Source organism: Pteropus medius, unplaced genomic scaffold, assembly GCF_902729225.1.
Source record: "Pteropus medius unplaced genomic scaffold, Ma_sr-lr_union100, whole genome shotgun sequence".
NCBI lineage: Eukaryota > Metazoa > Chordata > Mammalia > Chiroptera > Pteropodidae > Pteropus > Pteropus medius.
The window spans coordinates 20,653,879-20,675,184 of record NW_024344378.1 but is presented as its reverse complement, the minus strand read 5'-3'; the positions used below and the strand labels follow the sequence as shown (position 1 = coordinate 20,675,184).

Below are 21,306 nucleotides of genomic sequence, written 5' to 3'. Positions count from 1 at the left end.
GAAATCTTTTTGCTTCTAAATAACCACCCCCGACCCTCAGTTTCTGCTTTATTTCCTATCCCTGAAATCCATCCTCTATAATGCAACCAGAGTTAATTAATCTTTATAAATATACCCCTTACCTGCTTAAAATTCCTCAGGCACCCTATTCTTTTGATGGCATAGTGGTGTTTGAGGATTCTCCAATGTAGTCCTTGCCCATTTCTCTAGCCTCACCTCTTGCTATGCCCTATCTTTCACTGGATGCCTTAGCAATGATCAACTGCTTCTTATTCTGTGGCTAGCCTACAGCTGATCTCATAGTATATTTGTTCAGTGTTTGTTAATATGTTTAACAGGGAAGCAGAGAGAAAATGACTAAGGGAATAGACCAGTATTTGTGGGGGAGCATGGAACCAAGATCAGAGTTATGTAGGAGTGAGGAATAAATACAGTGATTACGGAATAATATTATTACATTAGTCCTAAAGAATTGGTTCAGTAATTCCAGAACATTATAGAACATGGTAAGAGACCTTTAAACCAAGGGCATAATTCTGAAGGTCAGGATCAGAGACCTATACGCCAAGAACAAAGGCCTATTAGCCAAGGTCAGAGGTCCATAGACCAAAATCAGAGGCTTATAGGCAACGGATATATGGTTGAGGGTCAAGAACTTATAGACCAAAGTCAAAGAAAGTTAGATCTGTGATTGCTCACTCCCTCAAGGTATTGGTGAAATCCTCGAACTGGATCTCCTGCTCCCCACCCTGCAGGACCTTCTGCACATCTGAAACCTGCTCCTTCCTCAGACGCAGTCTCAGTAAAGTCTTGTTGTAGCCCTAGAAGAAGAAAGGAAACAGGCACCAGTTCTCACATCCTCCTCACCATCCCTTGCCCCCACTTCTACCAACAGGATGCCAGGTTCCCAGGGATAGGTCAAAGGTACACAAGGGCACAAGCCCCTATACTGGTCAGAACAGACAAGGACACAGAGCCTTAGACCTGGGCCCTGCTACAGATGAGTAGCTCAAAGAGACTGAGTAGTTACCTGTTTCAGGAGGTCAGAAAGCTGCAGCTCATCCTTCTGTCCAGCCAACTCTTCCTTGACTTCTGAATATGTGTCATTGATGATGGCCAGGAACATGTTCTAGAGGATAAAGCAGAGATGTATGTCCTCACCCCCAGACCCACTAACAGCATTGAGCCCACTGACTCTGTTAATTTCCTAGACACATGTTCTAAAGGAGCCAGTGCTTTTGATCCCAGCTCTGTAGCCCACTAACCCCTGCATCCCAGGGGCCCCAGAGCCCAGCCTTTCTGCACAGTCTTGTTAGGGATAGATCATGCTCCCTCATCAACCAGGTGTCCTCACTCAATTGCTGCAGTAATCTGGCCAGAAAAATACTGCAACATATGCCACAAACCTCTTCTATATAAGGGCCCACCAAGCACTGAAGCCAGAACCTTTTCAAGATGAGAATATAATTGTGCTCTTTTTATCATCTACTCCTAATCTATATCTGTATCCCCATGCATTGATCAAATAAAGAAACCTGCTGGCTTTGTTCATAAAAATAAAACCCAGATGTTTCAGGGTTGGTGGGGAGAAAGAACAAATACAAAGCAGTAGTAGAAGAAATAGCCAGAGATCCCCAGAGGAAGAGAAGTCTTGGAGAATAGGAGTAGAAACTTCCAGGTGCAGCCACTTCTCATGAGATGTTTTTCTCTCCCTTTTCATCCTTGGAGGATAGGGCTTTGATTTTAGTGAAGGAGCCTGCAGATTCCCTTATACTGTGCAAACTATCTGTGCTGACCACACTAACCAACCACATCAGCCAACTCTCAGGAGACTGCCCCCGCCTCCACACCCCATCCCTCATTTGAGAAACCCGTCATAATCCTGAATGCAGAACATAGGAAGTATCAAAACCCCACCCTGCAGGCCCTCTGCATTTCTATCCCTCAAGTTCCCAAATCCCCTCCTCTCAGAGGGACCCTTACCAGGAGCACAAAGAAGACGAAGAAGACATAGGTGACAAAGTAGGCAGGTCCTAGGATGCGGTTGGCATTGTCTATAGCATTGTAGTCAAAGTCCCCAAGGATGATCCGGAACTGAGTGAAACTGAGAGACCAGGTCTGGACTTCACCCAGAGCCTAAGCTAACGATATCCCTGACTCCAAGCCATACCCCCATCTCACTTTCCTAACTACCGCTCTTCGGTGAACTCAGACCCCTCCCTGCACCTCCAACCCAATCTGACAGAGGCAGAGTGAGGTGCACAGATATTTGACCACACACACACCAGGGCCTGCAGAGACTCTCACACAGATGCTTCAACCACACAAGTATACCCAGCTTCCCCAAGGATACACACACCCATGGAGCTGGAGGATGAGGGGCCACGGAGGAGTGAATGGGGCAGGATACACACATGCACTTGATGAAAGTGCTAAAGTTTTCCACTTGAGTCCCGAAAAGCAGGTAGCCGAGCTGAGCGTAGGCGAAAAAAACAATGAAGAACATGACAGCGAAGCCCAGGATGTCCTTGGCACAGCGAGCCAGCGTGGAGGAGAGCTGGGTCATGGTTTTGTTGAAGCTGATGTACTTGAATATCTGGAAGGATCATGTTGAACCAAGTGATTAAGGAAGAAAAGAGAAAAGCTTTGAACAGTCCGCACCAGGGGACTATGGAAGCCACAGGAGTTGCCAAAACAAACAAGGAAAATGAGATAAGTATTGAGGAAAAGAGAGTGAGTGCCCTGAGGCAGAGCAGAAGCAAGGAATCCCAGGGTACCTTGATCCAGGCAAAGAAGAGGTTGACAGCATTCATGTTGTTGTACTGTGTCTGCCAGAAGGCCAGAAACTCGAAGTCAGCATACATGTTTGGCTGCTGCAGGAGCTTCCCCATCAGCCGGTTCACCTCGAGGGTTCGGAATATGTGGAAGCCCACAGCCACAATGGAGAGCTGTCATCACAGGGGTTAGAGGTGGCAGAGAAGTCAGTGGGATCTCAAGGGAAGTTCAATGATGAAGTCACAGGGGTAGGTAAGACAGGTGGGGGAAAAAAATCCTCTGCTGCTGAGTCATTGATTATCTCAGGTTCAAATGGAACTGGATAGGGTGATTGGGGAATGTCTTAAAGCCCACGAGAAGGCTCTGGGGTCAGCAGCAAATTCATGGGTTGTAAAGGGCCATAAAGAACTAGAGCCAAGTAATTTTATTTCCCCCATCACTTTCTAGCCTTGGGCGGGAAATTAATGTGTCCTATTAATAGAAAGGAGATGAAGATAAAGAGGCAGAATATTTTAATAGAAGAGAGAAGACAAGGAGTTTTAAGGGGACAGGTCATAAAGGCAAGAAAGAGAAGAACAGAATATCAACTACATAAAGAGCAGGGCCTAGACCACAGATTAGAGGGAGTGGGGATGTAGGAGACAAGGCTCTCCCAGGGTGGGGACAGGGAAGCATCAACCTCTTGCTCAGGGAGCTGTTATACAGGGGTTTGATCAGAAGTCATAAGGAGGACTTAGGGCTCCGAAAAGAACTTGGAAGCCCTGTCAGGGTAGATTCCCCTTCTCCTCCCAATACATCCCAAGTCCAAGATATCTTATCTCTCACCAAGATGACCACCAGGTCCAAAATGTTCCAGATGCTGCTGAGGTAGTGAAGCCGGTGGATGTGGAGCTCCAGGATCTCCTCCACCACATAGTAGAAGATGAAGATGCAGAAGATGATCTCACAGCCAACGATAAAGAAGTCCCAGTTGCTGACATAGCGGATCAGCTTAACCGTGCGGATTTGCCAGGATGGGATGGCACCTCCTGTGGCTGGAAACTCCACCACCAGTCTGAAGGAGACGACTGGTGGGGCCTGGGCTAGGATAGTTCTTCCCATCCCTTCCTTTCCCCTCTCCCACCACATGGTACACATTTAGGGAAGAGTCTCCAGCAGAGGAGAAGGGAACCAGGAAGCATGGATGGAGAGATGCAGTGGGGAAAGGGGACCTACCTCAGAACACAGAAAAGATTGATGTTGGCATTGTAGACTGAGAAATCAATGAAGACCACTCGAGTGCCCCTGTCTAGCCACAGGCCCTCTTGAAGGTTCCGGAGTGCCTCTGCACTGCCTTGTCGGGTTCCTGGAAGGTCCAGGTAGTAGCCGCCTCCCCTGTAGCTTGTGAGCTGACCCCAGTGGGAGGAGCCCCCAAGCTCATTCTGTGAGTGATATGTCCACCTGCCAAGGAAGAAGCCATCTGAGCAGAGATCTGACCCAAGCTAAAGCTGATCTCCCAAGGCAATGACAACACTTCAAGATTGGGCTTTACAGTTTCACATATATTATATATACAAATCATATATATGTCTATTTCACGTATATTATCTTGTTTGATACTAACAACTGTTTGAGAACTGAGGGTAAACATTATTCACATTTTGCAAATGAGGAAACTAAGACTCAGAAATGTCAGAGATTATTCAGCTAGTTAGTGGCAGAACTGAAACTCAAATATAATTCTCCTAATTTTTCATAATGTTACCTAAGGATATGGATGACAAACCCAAGCCCCAAGCTTTTGACTCCAGCCTGAATAGTCCCTGTACAACCCAGAAAAGACCATTTCTGCTCTTGAGGTTGTGCACCCCACGATTTTCTGTTCTGATGACAAACTTTCCCCCCTGGACCCTTATTTCTTCCCTCTTCTTTCCTGTCCTATCAATCTTTTCCCCCTTTCTTCCCTAATTCCCCAACCACACTTGACCCCTCTCTCCTATCAGTTCCAAGGGTCAGACTCTTCCAACCATGACTTATATGGCAGTGTCAATGCTTCATTCATTCTCCATACCCCCGAGGAACTTCTGGACAAGAAAGAATGCTTTCTCTGGCAGGACCACCTACAGAGTAGGGCAGATGTGACTCTGACTATGTGTTGAAACAAGTCCAGAGGCTATGGTTCTGTCTGCTCATGTACCTTCTCTGTTCCTGAGTGATCCAGATCAAGGTCTCCAAACAGTCACAGTTGAGACTCAGAGAGATGCCCCCATCCCATTTCCCCTGAGTGTTCCAAGGCTCTACCTCTACCTCTCCCCTTAAGGCTCAGAGGAAGTGGTTCCCAAACCTTGGTGGGATGGTGTCAGGCTCAGAGGGGCAAGCCCTGTGACATTGGTAAGGGGACTCACGCTGTGCCATTGAGGGGCCCAAAGGGGAGCTGCTCTTCCTTGTCCGGAGAGTAGACGTCATAGCAGCTCAAAATGTCCTCACGGAAGTCCTCATGCACCACACAGGAGTCATTGCGGACCCTCAGCTGTCGCAGCCTTGGAACCCCCAGCAGCAGGTTCTCATAGTAGATGAAGGAGTGGGAGCCATGGCCCAGGCTCTGGTTGTTGTACCATTTGGTCCAATACAAACTGTCCAGTAGTGGGCCCTGGGCAAACTAGACCACGAGCTGGGTTGGGCCTATCCCAGCTTCACGCAGACCCCTACCCTTAGAATGACTTTTGCCCTCACTCCCTGAGCCGCAGCCTGTCTCCAGCCTACTTCTGTTGGACTCCTCAACTCCTGAACCTTTATCAGAACACCTGATGTGGCCTTACTCTTTATTTTAAATGCATTTAGAAATTCAGCCTTATCTCTGACTCCCAATACTGGTCTAACTAATGGCTTGATTCCATGATCATCACCCAGATCATTCACCTACCTCCACCTTAACTCTAGTCTGACTCATTAATTCTTGCCTTAACCTTTGACTTAGCCTGATCCTGGAATGACCTTGGTCTCAATATGGCATCATCCACTGTCTAATATCCCTGAACCCTGGCCTGTGACCTCAGTCTGTAGACCATTGAGAAGAAGAGGGGAGGGATAGCGGCAATCTCATACTCACATCCCAGAAGTCCTCCATGCTGCTGATGGCCTGGAAGGAGACTCCAGTGTTCGAAGAGGTGTGTAAGAAGAGCTCAGACATCACTTTGGTGTAGTAATAGGCACTGGAGCTTGTCATTCCATAGGTCACTAAAAATCAACCCAAGAGGCTGTGTCCTGCTCTCTGTTCCCATCTCCATTTATGCGCACGTGCGCACGCGTACGCGCGCGCGCACTCACACACACACACACACACACACACACACACACACACACACACACACACAGAGGAAATCTCATTGCCCTGGGACCAGAGATGCTACCTAGATGAGAGCTCATCAGATTCACCCCCTAGAATGGGCCAGGGAGGCTGATGGTGGCATTGGGGAAACTAGGGACTGCATTAAGGAAGAGTTGTGCCTACAAGGTCTCCTCTTTTCCTCCCAACTCACCTCAGAAGGACTGAACACTCAGAAATTGTCTCTGATACTGTTTTTCTGAAAATTCACTTTTCTTTTCCTGAACCAGCTAATTTCCTAGTTCTTACTCCCCAGAGTCAAGACATTTTCACCTTCTGCAGCAGGTAGTGCTTCCTTTATTTGTCATATTTATGCCCTTGGGCATGTGCCTTCAAATTCTAGAGTACTACAAGGCCCTGGCTAAACACCTTACAATAAAGATGTGGTCTCCTGGACCCTGGAGTCAGTGACTCTGCAGCCACAGACTGTGCAGACTCTGTAGGAGGTAGGCATGGGACCTCTGGCCCTGGTACATCCTGAAGGGCACAGTTGCCTTCTGAGAGGACTCAGAGCATCCCCAGATCAAAAAACACTTGGCCATTGCTCTGAAGAATTGGTTCTCCTTCAACCACACTAACACCCAACATACAGTAGAGCTGTCAAGTAGAGCTTTCTGGTTAAAGGCAGAATTTGAAGATTATAAGCCATTTTTTAACAGATGTCCCTTAGTTTAGATTTGTGTGATGTTCCCTTGTATTTAAATTCAAGTTATGCATTTGGCAAGGAATACCAAAGGTACATATTATGTAATGTTAACTTTGATCTCTGTTAAGATGGCATCTTCCAGCTTTCTCCAATGTAAAAGTCTTAGTTTTCTCTTTGTAATTATACATATTTTGTGGGGAAATACTTTAAAACTATGTAAATATCCTGTTACTGATCAATCTTTCACCTACTAGTTTTAGCATCTTTTGGTGAATTTTGCCTGATTATTACTGTTATGGTTGTCCAGTTGTGATTTTCTCATTACATCATCTTTTCTGCATATATTCTCTTCATGAAGAGTTTTTGCTTCTTCCTTACTTACTTATTCATTTATGTATGTCAGTATAAATTCATGGATTCTTGGGGTTTTTTCTATAGCTTGTAATTTGTTAATATGATTTATTTGATTACTCAACATTTTATCTAGGTCATGAAAGACAAAGAAAGACTAAAAAATTGTTCTAAATTAAAAGAGAGCAAAGAAAAACAAAAATTAAATACACTATGTGCATTTAGTTAGGATTATATCCTGGACTATAATTTTTTCTTTTTCTATAAAGGCTATTAGTGGAATAATTAGTGAAATTATTATAAGCTCTGCTCATTAGGTAATAATGCCAGATCAATGATAGTTTTCTAACTTTGATAAGAGAATGTCCTGTAGAAAATACACATTAAAGTATTTAAGAGTAATGGGGCATTTTACTCCCAACCAGTGTTTGTGTATGTGTAAAAAGCGGGGAGGGGGAAAGAAAGAGAGAGAGAGAGAGAGAGAGAGAGACTGAGAGAGAGAGAATGAGAATAATAAAAGAAAACAAGCATGGTAAAATGTTCATATTTGGGAAATCTGATTGAATAGGGTGAATGTGTATAAGAATTCTCTGTATTATTCTTGCAACTTTTCTTTAAGTCTATAATTACACCCAAAAAAATGTAAGTAGCATTTGTCGGCTTCTCATGATCAATTCCCTTCAAGAATTTTCTTTTTCAAATCTTGGGCTATATTTTTCCAATCATCTCATCTGGAAAAGGAATGACTTGGGTGGACTGGAGCTTGTCCATAGTCTTGGAAGAAAGAGGGGCTTATGTGGTCCCAGATTACACACAAGCAACATCATACTTTTCCCAGGGCAGGGGTCGGCGGGGAGGGAGGGCAGGGGTGGGAATCGGCAAAGAAGGAAGTATTATTACTTCACATTTATTTCCCCATTCCACTCTATTAAGTCCAATAAATGACTTTTCTCTAACTCAGATCTGTGATTATCTAACTTTAGTATCTGGAGTACTCAGGCTGAACTTTTCTGAATCTGGAAAACGGGCTGGAAATCCAACTTCTGTCTGCTGGGAGCCCATCGCCCAGTTGGAACTGATGGTCAGTGAGGGGAACTTTTCCTGATTAAATTCTTATACCTTCTGGATGGCCACTAGGTGGTACTCGTTGCTATAGCATTGTCTCTTCTCTAATTCTCCAATTCTAAGTTACTGTTTAGAATTAACATTACTCTGAATTGGCTGTCAACATTTTATCCAAGCATAACATCTCCGACTATCATCCAAGACAGTAAAGACTATGTGTTCTGAGAGAAATGGTTTCACCTGGTCAAATGCCCACTGACACTCAGAACATCTTATATGCCCTATGCTAAGTACTCTACGTGATTATTTCATTTAATCCTACAACAAACCTGTGTATTAGGTGTTATTATTATCCCCATTTTCCAATCTCAGAGAACTGAAGTAACTTGCCCAACATAAAAAACTAATAGAGCCAGGATTTAAATGCAAATCTGCCTGCCTCCATCGTAAACTAATTCTGTTCTGCTCCAATGACAGAAATGTATCTAAGGGGTAGAAATTACAGGAGGGAAAATTTGCCTCCCCAAAAGGCAAAGACTTCCTAACTACTAGTGCTCTCAATTATGAAATAGACCAGTTCACAAACATCCATTTCACCTCTGAGAGTGTCAGCAAAGGGGTTTCTGCTATGGGCAGTGGCTGGCCTTCCTGGTTCCTTCCTTTAAAATCCAGTGAAAGAGTGGAATTGCTCTGTGTATTTTAAAACATGACATTGGATCAGAGAATGGGTGGGAGCTAGAAGGAGTCAGAATTTGAGTCAGTATATTAAATATCAATATGTCAGTACATTAACAGCATGAGAATGCTATGAAGGGGATTTAGAGACCAGGTGTTGGTTTCACTATCCAATAAAGAGTATCTGATTTTTTTTTCTCTTGGACAGAAATTAAGTTCTAGACAAACTATATCATGCCTTTTAACCTCCGCCTCAGATTCAATTCATAGTTTCTGAATAACAATAACAATAACCACCATTTTTTGATACTTATTATTCATTGGGTTTTGCATAATCTGTCTCTTGTAATCCTGAAAAACCTTCACAAAGTAGGAACTACCATTTGCATTTAATGCAGATAACTGAGATCCAAAATGTTATTAAATAATTTGTCCAAAAATCATATAGCAAGCAAGTAGAACTTGGGTTCAAACTCAGGTCTGCCTTACTCTAAAGACTGTGAATTTAGCCACTATTCTACATTACACTAATATATCTACCACTCAAAATCCTTCTGATTAGGGACCCTGACTCTCAGTCTGAATGGTTAGGATTATGCAAAATTATAAGATTCCTTATAAGAAAACTCTACTTGAAGAGTTTAATATCTGAGTCAGGAGGTTAACTGCAAAAGCACTTGGTAAACTCAGAATATCATTATCTTAAAAGAACTTTTAAATTTCTTCATTCTGGTTTGAATGGATATTGTATAAAAATATCTGTCTCAAAAATCATCTTCTGACATAGATGAGTTCCAAAGAATGAAAAATATCACATATGCAAAAATGTTACCTGGGTTATTTATAATAGTAAAAAATTGCAAACATAAGTAAATTATGATATCACTGAGCCACTTGATGGAGTATGATACAGCCACTTAAATGGTGATAAAAACAATGCAAAAGTATTTCCACGCTATCATTACAATTAAATATATTTTAAATGCCAAGAATATAAAAACTTGAAGGAAAAAATGATCTTTAAAAATAATGAATAGTATAATAGGTAGATTTTGTTTATCTTCATTCCCATGGCATTCAATTAATGCTATAGTAATGACAGAATATAAAAATAATACAATCATTTTTAAAATCTTCTTGTTTCTAAGTTATGAGATGAAATTTCCAGGTGCTGGATGCTGTGCTGGACTTTGTGACTGCTTCCCTAACATCCATAGTTTTATTTGAGGCATCTCACCTCTCTGGATCATCTCACATGTTACTAGAAGCTGAATCCAACCCTAGCTCTAGGACGCTACAGGAAGCTTGGACCTAAGCTAATCCTCTCCCTTGGCACCATCACAGGTTCAGGGATTAGCATGTAACCCATTTCAGACCAAGAAGTCATTAAGAGAGATTTCTGGAACTTTTTAGGAACTTTTTTCTCATATTAGATATAAATGAGAAAGCCCCAAGAGTTAGCCTTAGGATGAAAGTCTGCAGCTGGCAGAACTGGATAACAGAAACAGAAAGAGTAATTGACAATGTCAACAAGCCACTGGATTGATCGACCCTTTACCGTGATCTACTTTGACCTTCATTACCTAGACAATAAATCCCATTATAGTTTAAGCCAGGTTTTATTGGGTTTTACTTGATTGTAACACAGTCCTTAACTATATGGAAACAGTGACATTTTCAAAAAGATTGCATCATTTCTTAGGAAAATGGAGCTAGTCTCTGGATATCCCTAGAGGTCAGTGGATGACTTTAGCATATCTGTACCAAAGTCCACATTAATTAAAATATTGCTACCCTATATTAAAAGGGGCTTGCTGACCAAGCCAACTGATGATGATATTATAGGAACATACCTACCATTCATTCCCAGAGGCTCTCCAAGCTTTATTTCTGGGTAAAGCAGTTCTCTAAAATATAATAAAAATGTATATACATACACATACACATATACATTGCAGCTGGGTATGTATATGTATGTGTGTACATATGTTTATAAATATGTATATATGTACATACACACATATATACATACACATATACATATGTGTATGTATACTCACACATATATGTGTGTGTCTGTATGTATATGCACATGTATCCCTACTCCTAAAAATTGCCCTTATAGAATGAGGATTTAATATAAATTTTAAGGGGGCCAGGTATAAGAAACAGTCAAAAGAAGGGTAGCTTCAATTTTTAACATGGCTTTTATCATTATAATATTCTATGTCTCTTACATAAAATTTAACAAAGCCAATTCTTCCCAGAGTTAGCATTTCCTTATTAACTGGCATGTTTTTCTTACTCAATAAGAACTGTTTTCTTCTTTTCTTTGGTTGCAGGAAGCTCAGGCTTTGTTCCCATTTACAGGACTTCTGTTTCTCTTCCTCCCCTATCTTTTCCCACTTCTTTTTCTGTCTTCTTATTATAGTTCTAATGGGCTATATCTTATTGCATCTGTGCTTTTTAATGTAAGTTGGCTCAGATCCCTTTTAGACATAGGTGGGGCATAAATATATTATTATTAAAAAAGTATGATCGTAACAATTATTAATCATGAGCTTGGGTAATAACTTGATTTTTTCCATTCCAATGTTTTGAAATGTCTTTTCTTTTGAACTGCTGGAAGAACTTCCCAGCTCAGAGCAATAACAAGAAGTTAGCAGTTGCGTTGTGCTCCTCCTTTCCCAGGTGATGGCCGTATAGGCCATCCTATGCTACTGAGCTCCTTCCCTGTCCCTAATTACTATTTAATGGAACAAAGCGGTTCTTTTCTAACAGCTCTCTCCTTCGGCAGGAGTGAGATCCTTTCTTACAACTAACTGACAAAGAAACTTAAAGAGCTGAGGTGTTTTTGCCAGCAAGAGTATAGTTCCTTTATGTCTCTGTGCTATTCCTCTGTTGGAAATTCTGTGCCTTCAAGTTTTGCCTTTCAAAAGCCAGTTGCCCCTTCTTAAGCTGGACAGCACTGAGGAAAAGCATTGAAGATGCATCTCTAGAAACCTGGGGGTCTCTTCAACCCCCAATCCCAGCCCTGAAAGTCATTATGTGGATAGAACTTCACTGTTCCACCAATCTTCCAACTAATGAACAGTTGGAAATTCCTCGGGCTTTACCAATTCTATAAATTTACCCTGGAGCTCTCCTGATGTCCTCTTCCTGAGCCCCTCTTATCACATGGCTTGCTGAGGAGCTCTCTGAAACATCTCTACCTATTTCTAGGCACATGATCCAGTTTGGCTTTGGTCACATAAATAATTTGGGGGGAAGGGAAATTTTATGGATATCTCTACTTTCTAGTGAAATAAAATGCAATGCTCTGAAACTGTCTTCATATGCCTCCCCAACCACCTCTGATAATAGGTTCACAACAGCTCAGCTAAACACTTTAAATACTCCTGGTGGAAAAGAATCAGGTCTCATCAGCTTCCATGCTGATTTTGTATCAGAGTGATTATAAGTGCCTTGATTTCTCTGGGTTCCATTAATTTTTGCTGCTCCGATTCCAAACTATGGACGAGATTTCTTATCCCACTATCTGGCACAGGCTATTCGTTATCCCCCAATGCTTTTCCTCCCCCTTTTACACAATAATGTACTTTTATCTATGGGCACATGTCTGCCCAACTGAAAATCACATTGCCCAGCCTCCTGTATAGCTAGGTATGGTGACCATTTGAGTAAATTCTGGCCAATGTAATGTGAGTGGGGTGATGTGCTTCCCCTTACAACTTCTGGCTCATGTCTTTAAATGGAGGGAATGTGCTTTCTCTTTCTACTTTCCTACTTCCTGATAGCTGGAGTATGGACATTAGATGAAGAGCTGGGTCATGAGATAGGAGCCATATGTTGAGGATGGCAAAGCACTAAAGTAGAAGAAGCCTGATCGTAGAGTCCCGTGTTAGTCTAGGACTTCTTTTTTTTTCATTAAACTTTGTTTTAATGGGTCTCAAAATTCTGTGACAGGTTTTTGGTCAAGTTGTTTCCATTAAAAAGTACTGATTTTAAAAACTAATAACTTGAAAACTGCCACAGGCATGAAAAAAAAAACAGTCGACAAAAAACATTCTGCTTTCCTTCTGAAAGTTTCACAATGCATTGTAATCATTAACCAGTCTTTTACTATTAAACTTGAATGGCCAGTTAAGACAAACAATTCTGAGCCCATTCTTCCACCATTTATTAGAACTGTGGTGGCAGGTATTGGGATAATATTCATTTAGCCTTCTGAGCTTTCTGAGCAGACTTGGTGATTTTGCCAGCTACAGCTGACTTCTTGTCCATTGCTGTGATGACACTCACAGAAACTGTCTCATGTCATGAACAGCAAAATGGCCCAGAGGAAGACAGTCAGAGAAGTTCTCAACACACATGGGCTTGCCAGAAACCACAACAACAATGGCAGCATTGCCAAACTTCAAAACATTTCAGCCATCTTCCAGTTTTTTCCCAGAAAGACAAATAATCTTCTCCTTTAAGTCAGTGAATTTGCAAACAATATGAGCTGTGTGGCAATCCAGCACAGATGCATATCAGGCACTGATCTGGCCTGAGTGGTTCAGAATAATCACCTGAGCTGTGAAGCCAGCTGCTTCCATAGGTGGGTCATTTTTGCTGTCACCAACCACATTGCCATGATAAACATTTTTGACAGACACATTCTTGACACTGAAACCCACTTTGTCCCCCAGGAAGAACTTCACTGAAAACTTCATGGTGCATTTCACAGACTTTACTTCAGTTTGTGATGCTGACTGGAGGAAAGGTGGCCACTGGGCCGGGTTTGAGAGCACCATTCTCCACGTGGCCCACAGAGGTAGTAGAAACACCATAAATTTTGCAAACATTCTGGAGGGGCAGACACAAAGGCTTGTCAGTTGGATGAGTTGGTGGCAGGATGCAAGCCAGAGCTTCAAACAGTGTGGTTCCACTGGCATTGCTGTCTTTATAGGTGACCTTCCAAGTCATGTTAGCACTTGACTCCAGCATGTTATCACCATTCCAATAAGAAATTGTCACAAATGCCACTGTGTCAGGGTTGTAGTTAGCTGACTTCCCTAACGATTTCTTCATACCTCTTCTGGCTATAGGATGGTTCAATGGAATCCATTTTGTTAGCATCATCAATTAGTTGTTTCACACAGTATGTAAGCCCGAAAGGCACACTCATGGGTCTGTCCATTCTTAGAAACACCTGCTTCAAATTCACCAACACCAGCAGCAACAATCAGAACAGCACAGTGTGCCTGAGATGTACTTGTAATCATGTTTTTGATAAAGTCTGCATCCTGGGGCATCAATGATGTTCATATAATACTTTCTGGTCTTGAATTTCCAAAGGGAGTTATCAATGGTGATATCAACCTCACTTCAGCTTTCAGTTGATCCAAGACCCAGGCATCTTGGCAGCCTCCTTCTCAAATTTTACAATGGTTCTTTTGTCGATCTTAATCACGTTTGTAGAATAAGTGATCAGTAGTGGTGGATTTACCTGTCCAATGACAACGATGTTGATATGAGTCTTTTCCTTTCCCATTTTGGCTTGACTTAGCATTGGTTTTCTTGACACCTGTGTTCTGGTGTCAAACCTATTGTGAAAAAGTTCAGGACTTCTTATACCTCAGACTGTTATCTGAGAGAGAAATAAAATTCTACCTTATTTAAGCCACTGTTATTGCAGCTAAATCAATATCCCAACTAAAGCATTTCATATGAATACATCTATGTGAAATGAGTACTTTGCAAAAGGAACTTTTCTAAGAAAATTAAAATAGGCATAGAGAAAAAAAAAGTTAAAACAACAAACTGATAGCACAAAATTCTTATCTTGAAATAAAGAGAAGTCCAACGTAATTGCAGATCTCTTGGATAAAATCATTTACTAGGCACAAAGAACCCTTTTCTTTTTCCCAGTAGGAAGTCCCCCATTAAGAACCATGTTGTCGTTGATCTTGGGCAATCCCTCCTTCTATTCTCTTCTTTTCTCTCTATTCCACCTACACGCTCTGATTGATGCTATTAGGTCATTCAAAGTTGCACTCTAAATGCCTCATGTTTCTTAAGGTGGACAGTAGGCAGAAGCAAGTTGGGACCTGTAAGTGAGGAAAGGGTTAAGTCCTCAGCGTAGTCACCGGAGTATTATAGAAAACCAGTGCATTTCACATCAGTGTATCCACAGAGAATACAGCCAAGAGAACTATATCACTTACATCGGCCTTAGTAACTAAGTCTTTAAGCATTATCAAGCTGTTTAGGATTTAGGTTCAGAAGATTATAGTTTTAGAGAACCTATGACTGTACATGGCTAGTTTGTGCTTAGGAAATTAGATTCAGGGCCAAAGAATTTTGAGTCATTTTTGAAGGAAATTCAATCAGGCTGAAGGTGATCATTCTGAGAAATGGAAAATGAATTCAGGAAATGATTAGTGATCTCCCTAAAGTTTTTGGTAGTTCTGAGATCTTAGGAGAGGACTAATAAAAGACTCATAAATACTTGTTCGTGCTGAATTAATGTAACAGATTATCTCAGGTGAGGAAATACTAAAATCAAGTATCTACATGATTGGAGATGGACTAAGGAACAGGCCATAAGGATATACTTGTTGATTAGCTGCTGGAACTTCTCCAATACATTCAATCTTTAGTTCAGATGCAAGGGAGAGCAAAGTAATTGATTCCTATGGATTTATTATAACTTTAGCTGATGGTTTATAAACTATTACATGGTTTCAGAACAGCTTGTAGAGTTTATTAAGACAGCAGTCAAATCAGGAGGTCAAAGGTCCTGATGAAGATGAATAGTATTCTTTAGAGCCAGCCTAGAAAGAAAAATACCACCCTCCAAATAACATAGTCCTTATGTTGTCCAGAAACTCCAAGACATAGCATGAATTTAAGTCAATGCCATGAGAGAGATATAAGACATATATAGCTTTGGTCTCTAAGAGAAAGGGCACACAGTTTCAAGAGCTGAAGTTCCTAACTGGAGTATAACATAAGTGACCTGCTTTAGTATGGGGGTTTTTCTGGCTGATGAGCCAGAGATGGTTATATACATATTGCCATAGAAGGTTACAGAAGAATACCGCTTGCTCTTATTTGTGTTTCCTTGAAAAATTTTGCCTGAGATCTCCCAGAAACTGATCATCTTGAAAAAACTAAGGCCGTGGAGAGTAGTATAGACCTGAGGTTTAAAGACTTTTGCCACCTATATCCAGCTGCACAAAAGAGATTTTTATACTAGAAACTGAGGAAGTATAAGAAGAGGAGCCCTTGATATTAAAGAGTACCATAGGTAGAGGTAGAGTCCTTGAAAATGTGGACCCAAGGAAAGATGGGAAACTAGGCAACACAGATCTAAAACCACATGTACATAGGGGTTACCCCAATTATGATGCTACCATTTCAGGCAATGTCATAACAAACAATCAGAGAATGGTGCCTAAAGTAGTAGAGTTGGTAGGTAATGAGTGACTTCACTACATAGAAGCCCTGGACTTTACCTGTAATTTTGTAGCTCAAGGTACATGCATCAAAGATTCTGTAAAGATTATATGACCAAACCATATTTTCATCCACTGCCAAGAGTTGATTCTTTCTAGATTTACGGGGTCTGTTAAGGGTAGCCTCATCAATGCTTAGCTCATGAGATATATAGCAAAAGAAAAATTTCAACGCAATTCAGGAAGAATATATGAGGACGGCTTTAGTCATTGCTGATAAATATATCACCTTCTTTACTATAGAGTGTGCTCACTCAATACACAGCAAGGATGCTCTCAAGTGGTTCTATATAAAAGGAAGACATTTAAGAAATTAATATATTGATTGATTTTTAAATAATTTAAATAGAAACAATGTCTTTGCCACTTTGAATGGCATGAACTCCTTGAAACACATTATCAAACTTTCCCTGGGGTTCAAGAACCAACACTAAAAAATGTTTCCTTGGAATTCCCAGCAGGGAGACTCCTTTAAAAAGTCTCAAGAAGCCATAGGCTGTGTCAGGGACAGGAGGACAGGCAAAGACTATGAGACAATGGACAGAAAGGAAGAAGTTCAAAGCAGTGGGCAGATTTAGATAAGAAGAAAACAAAGTGGACTAGTGCTTAAGGAGAGAGAAGAGAAGAAAGGAGGTGCTGGGAGAAGCAGTCCAGGATGCAGAAGCATCCAGCAAGAAGCATTCATTGTCCCTGAGCCTGACTTTTGCTGCAAACTGGCAGTTCCTTGCAGCTATTTCAAAATATGGGTTATTTCCCACAAAGTGCCTCAAGACATCCTCCTATACTGCATTTATGCCTTGGCCATTAACAGCTTAAGAGAGCCTCTTACACTGACTTTATCACCACCAAAGAACATTTAATCTCATAGACAGCATTCATGTGACTTCACACAGCCTTGTAGTGCAGAACAACCAAAGCCTCTTCTCTAAAATTCACATATATTTATATGTGCTTAGAAAATGGCTGAAACGGTATATACCCAAAGTATTAACAGTGGTTAATAACAATGGTCTTTAACAGTCTCCAAATTATTTGGTGCATTTTTTAAAACAAGGACAATGTATTAGTTAAAATTTTAATAAAGATATATCCAAAACAATAATTTGTAAAGATCTATGCATCCCCATGTTCATGACAGCACTATTTACAATAACCAAAATATGGAAGCAACCTAAATGCCCATCAACAGATGATTGGATAAAGAAGTTATGGCTCATATATATAATGGAATATTACTCAGCCATAAAAAATGAAATCCTACCACTCCCAGTGACATGGATGGATTAGAGGGTATTATGCTGAGTGAAATAAGTCAGACAGAGAAAGATAACTGCCATATGATTTCACTTACATGTGGTATCTAAGGAATAGAAAGAACAAACTAATTGAAAACAGACTCAGAAATATAGAGAACAATCTGAGGACAGCCAGAGGGGAGGGGGTTTAGTGGGCTGGGAGAAAAGGGTGAAGGGTTAAAGAAGTACAAATCAGTATTTGATTAGATGGTCATGCGGAAGGGTAGAATTTTTTGTTATGGAATTTAGAGAAATACTGTTTTACATTTTTCTCTCATATTTGACCTTTGAAACTCTGACTATGGCAAAGCCCTGAGATCTGCTAATCCCTCTAACCCTTGCCTCCTCCAGGCTGAGAACCAATAATGTTAAAATAAGCAAGCAAATGGCAATGATTTTAGGCCTCCCTGGCAATGACTTTGGGTCTCCTCATACTGAACAGTTGTCTGCCTCTGAGATTTGCAAGATTTCTCAGCTCTCCATGACTATTTGGTCCCCCACATCTTGCCTTTGGTCCCAGAGCACCCCTCCACTAAACATTCATCACACTATTGGTTTACATATAGGCCTCCTTTGCTCCTTGAAGGCAGGGGATGTGTCTCATGTATCTCAAAGTTTTTAACAGTTGGCCTAGGGCCTGACACAGTAGGACTTCATAAATATTTGAATGATGAATGACCCTGATTCTTTAATCTTGTCCTTAGTTTGAACCTTTTGCTAATAAGCTCTTATGGTCTCATCTGTCTTTTTCCTCCATGTTGTGAAATAATTTGATTTGACCAGCTCAGACTCATTCTTGAAGCCAGTAGTTCTCAAACATTTTGTTCCCAGGACCCCTTTGAAACTCTTAAAAATTATTGAGGACCCCAAAAAGGTTTTGTTTATTTGGGTTATATCTATCAATAATTACCTTATAGAAATTAAAATAGAAGAAAAATTTAAATATTTATTAATTCATTCATTTAAAAATACTAATGATAACAAAATTAATTCATGTCAACATAAATCACATTTTTGTGAAAAACAGTTATATTTTCTAAAGCAAAGCAAAAGAATTGAGTGAGAAAAGTGGCAGTGTTTTACATTTTTGCAAGTCTTTTTAAAGTCTGCCTTAATAGAAGACAGCAAAATTTTCATATCCACTTCAGCATTCAATCTGTTGTAATATGTCATTTTGGTTAAAGTCTATGAAAGAAACATGACCTGTCGCAAATATGTAGTTGGGTAAGGGAGGACCTCACGAACACCCTAAAAGGGTCTCAGTAGGCTCCGGGGGCCCTTAGAGCACACCTTTGAGAACTACTGTCCTACACCTTATTTCTAGAAACTACGCCTTATTTCTAGAAACTTCCCACAGTCCTGAGGATCTGTCCGAACTTAAAACTCTAGCCTTCCTGCTGCCACTACCCGATTGCATAAAGAGATTATTAATATTATTATAATCTCTTACCTGTGTACCACATTTTATAATGTTCAAAGAGCTTTCCCACACAATGTCTCCTAGTAGCTTGTCAGATATGACCTAATTATTTCACCTTACCCATGAGCAGTTTCCTATGAACCATGGAGTTCAGAGTTTATATGATTTGCTCAGGGTCATTCAGCTGGCATGAGGCAGAGTCAGTCAGTACTCAGACTTACGCCTTTCTCTGGCCACGTACACTGGCAGTGCCCTAGCCTAATCTCATCTATAAAAATCTAGACTTTCTAAATTTCATCAGCTAGTATGACCTGTTCTTCTGTACTTGATCAAAGCAGAGTTCTTGATAAAAACTTTTTCTGACGCTTAAATGTACTGCTGTATTCTTAGAAACCAGTGACAGCCCAACAAAGGAGAAAACTAAATGTTAGGCTGTCACTCAGCATTAGACGATAGGATATGTCCAGGCCCACCGGTTTTGTAACAGTAATCCATGCCCTAGGAATTCTGGGACACCAGGGGATTCAGCTATGGAAAACACAGGCCAAAGCCTGCTGGCAAGGCCTAAATTCTTATTATTAAGATTAAGCTGGCTCAGATGACTTCACCCTGGTACTAAAAGGACTTTGTAACTCTCTGTGTCTAGATGGGCCACAGATAACTGAGCATGCTAGGAAAGGCATGAAATCATCATCATCCCATGGCCATTCTTAATCTCTGGCAACCACTCCTAGAAGGCTGGGTCTTTCTGATTCTTGATAAGTATTACCAGGGTGCTTTCAAACAGTTCTCAGTCTTGTAGTGGGTTAAGCTTTACATTTTAATATTTCCCTAATTTATACCTTGATGTGAAATGAAAACTGATATTTATTGAAATCTCACTATATGCCAGGCACTATACCAAGTACCCTATTTGTTTCCCACCAATCTCAAAAAGGCAGACATTATCCTCATTTGATATACAAGGAAATCAAGCTTAAGTCTCTTGACTTGTCTTGCCAAAGGCACATGGCTAATAACTGGTTGTACCATCATATGAACCAAGTCATTTTATTTCAAGTCCTATATTGTCTCCATCACCATTAGGCCTTCATTAATGTCATAGTTCTATGTGACCAATTATTTTCTGCCATCATTACAGCCATATAAGAAATAGAAGCTCACCCACAGATAATTTCCTAAACCTCCAATATATTTCTATCCTTTCCTGTCAATTCTAGGAATGCTCAGTCAAGAAAGACATCTTATATGGAGGTTCCTAAAAAAATTAAAAATAGACCTACCATATGATCTAGTCATTCCACTTCTGGGTATTTATCCAAAGAAAAGGAAATCATTATTTTGGAAAGATCTCTTCACCCCTATGTTCATTGCAGCATTATTTACAATAGCCAAGATAAGGAAACAACCTATGTATCTATCAACAGATGAATGGATAAAGAAAATGTGATCTTTCATGTATCTATCAACAGATGAATAGATAAAGAAAATATGATCTTTATATGTGTAATGGAATATTATTCAGCCATCAAAAAAGGAAATCCTGCCATTTTCAACAACATGGATGGACCTCGAGGGCTTTACGCTAGGTGAAATAAATCAGACAGAGAAAGACAAAATTGCATGCTTTGCTTTATAAAATTTAAAAAAGGTACCCTAAACCTAGATGTTGAAAGAACGGATTGATGGTTGCCAGAGACGGGGTGAGGGTAGGTGGGTGAAATAATGAAGGTGGCCAAAGGTACAAACTTCCAGTTAAAAGATAACTAAGTTCTGAGGGTATATGTGCAGCATGGTGCTTATAGTTAATAATACTGTATTGTATATTGAAAGTTGCTAAGAGAGTAAATCTTAAAAGTTCTCATACAAGAAAAAAAATTATAACCATGTGTGCTGGTGGATGTTAACTTATTGTGGTAATCATTTTGCAATATATATGTATATAAAATCATGTTGTACACCTAAAATTAATACAATATTACATGACAATTATATCTCAATAAAAAAGAAAGACATCTCCTTCCCGATCTCCAAGCTTGCTTCAGCATCTCCTGTTAATGCAAGATTCCACCAAGCTATGGACAGAAACTTAAAAGCACTAAAAGAACAGAGGCCTGCATTTCCTTACAACCAGCAATGGATAAAGAGCATCCAGTTGATAGTAACTGGCATGTAGACAAAAGTTATCAAAAGCCAAGGGTCTTTGCCCTCCT

At 40.6% G+C, this 21,306-nt stretch overlaps 1 protein-coding gene across 3 annotated transcripts in view; it reads right to left on the bottom strand.

Annotated features, from left to right (window-relative positions):
- PKD2L1 (polycystin 2 like 1, transient receptor potential cation channel) overlaps positions 1-21,306 on the bottom strand; it is a 32,219-nt gene that overhangs the window by 3,763 nt on the left and 7,150 nt on the right. For 2 of the 3 annotated variants that reach the window (XM_039871507.1, XM_039871506.1), the window contains exons 3-11: positions 5,864-5,991; positions 5,160-5,413; positions 3,991-4,215; positions 3,601-3,829; positions 2,778-2,948; positions 2,415-2,596; positions 1,984-2,104; positions 1,031-1,129; positions 700-821 (exon numbers count right to left, since the gene is read on the bottom strand). In XM_039871507.1, coding sequence (XP_039727441.1) covers positions 700-821; positions 1,031-1,129; positions 1,984-2,104; positions 2,415-2,596; positions 2,778-2,948; positions 3,601-3,829; positions 3,991-4,215; positions 5,160-5,413; positions 5,864-5,991 — 1,531 coding nt within the window. The remainder of the gene's footprint in view (positions 1-699; positions 822-1,030; positions 1,130-1,983; positions 2,105-2,414; positions 2,597-2,777; positions 2,949-3,600; positions 3,830-3,990; positions 4,216-5,159; positions 5,414-5,863; positions 5,992-21,306) is intronic. The other variant, XM_039871508.1, reaches the window with a different exon arrangement.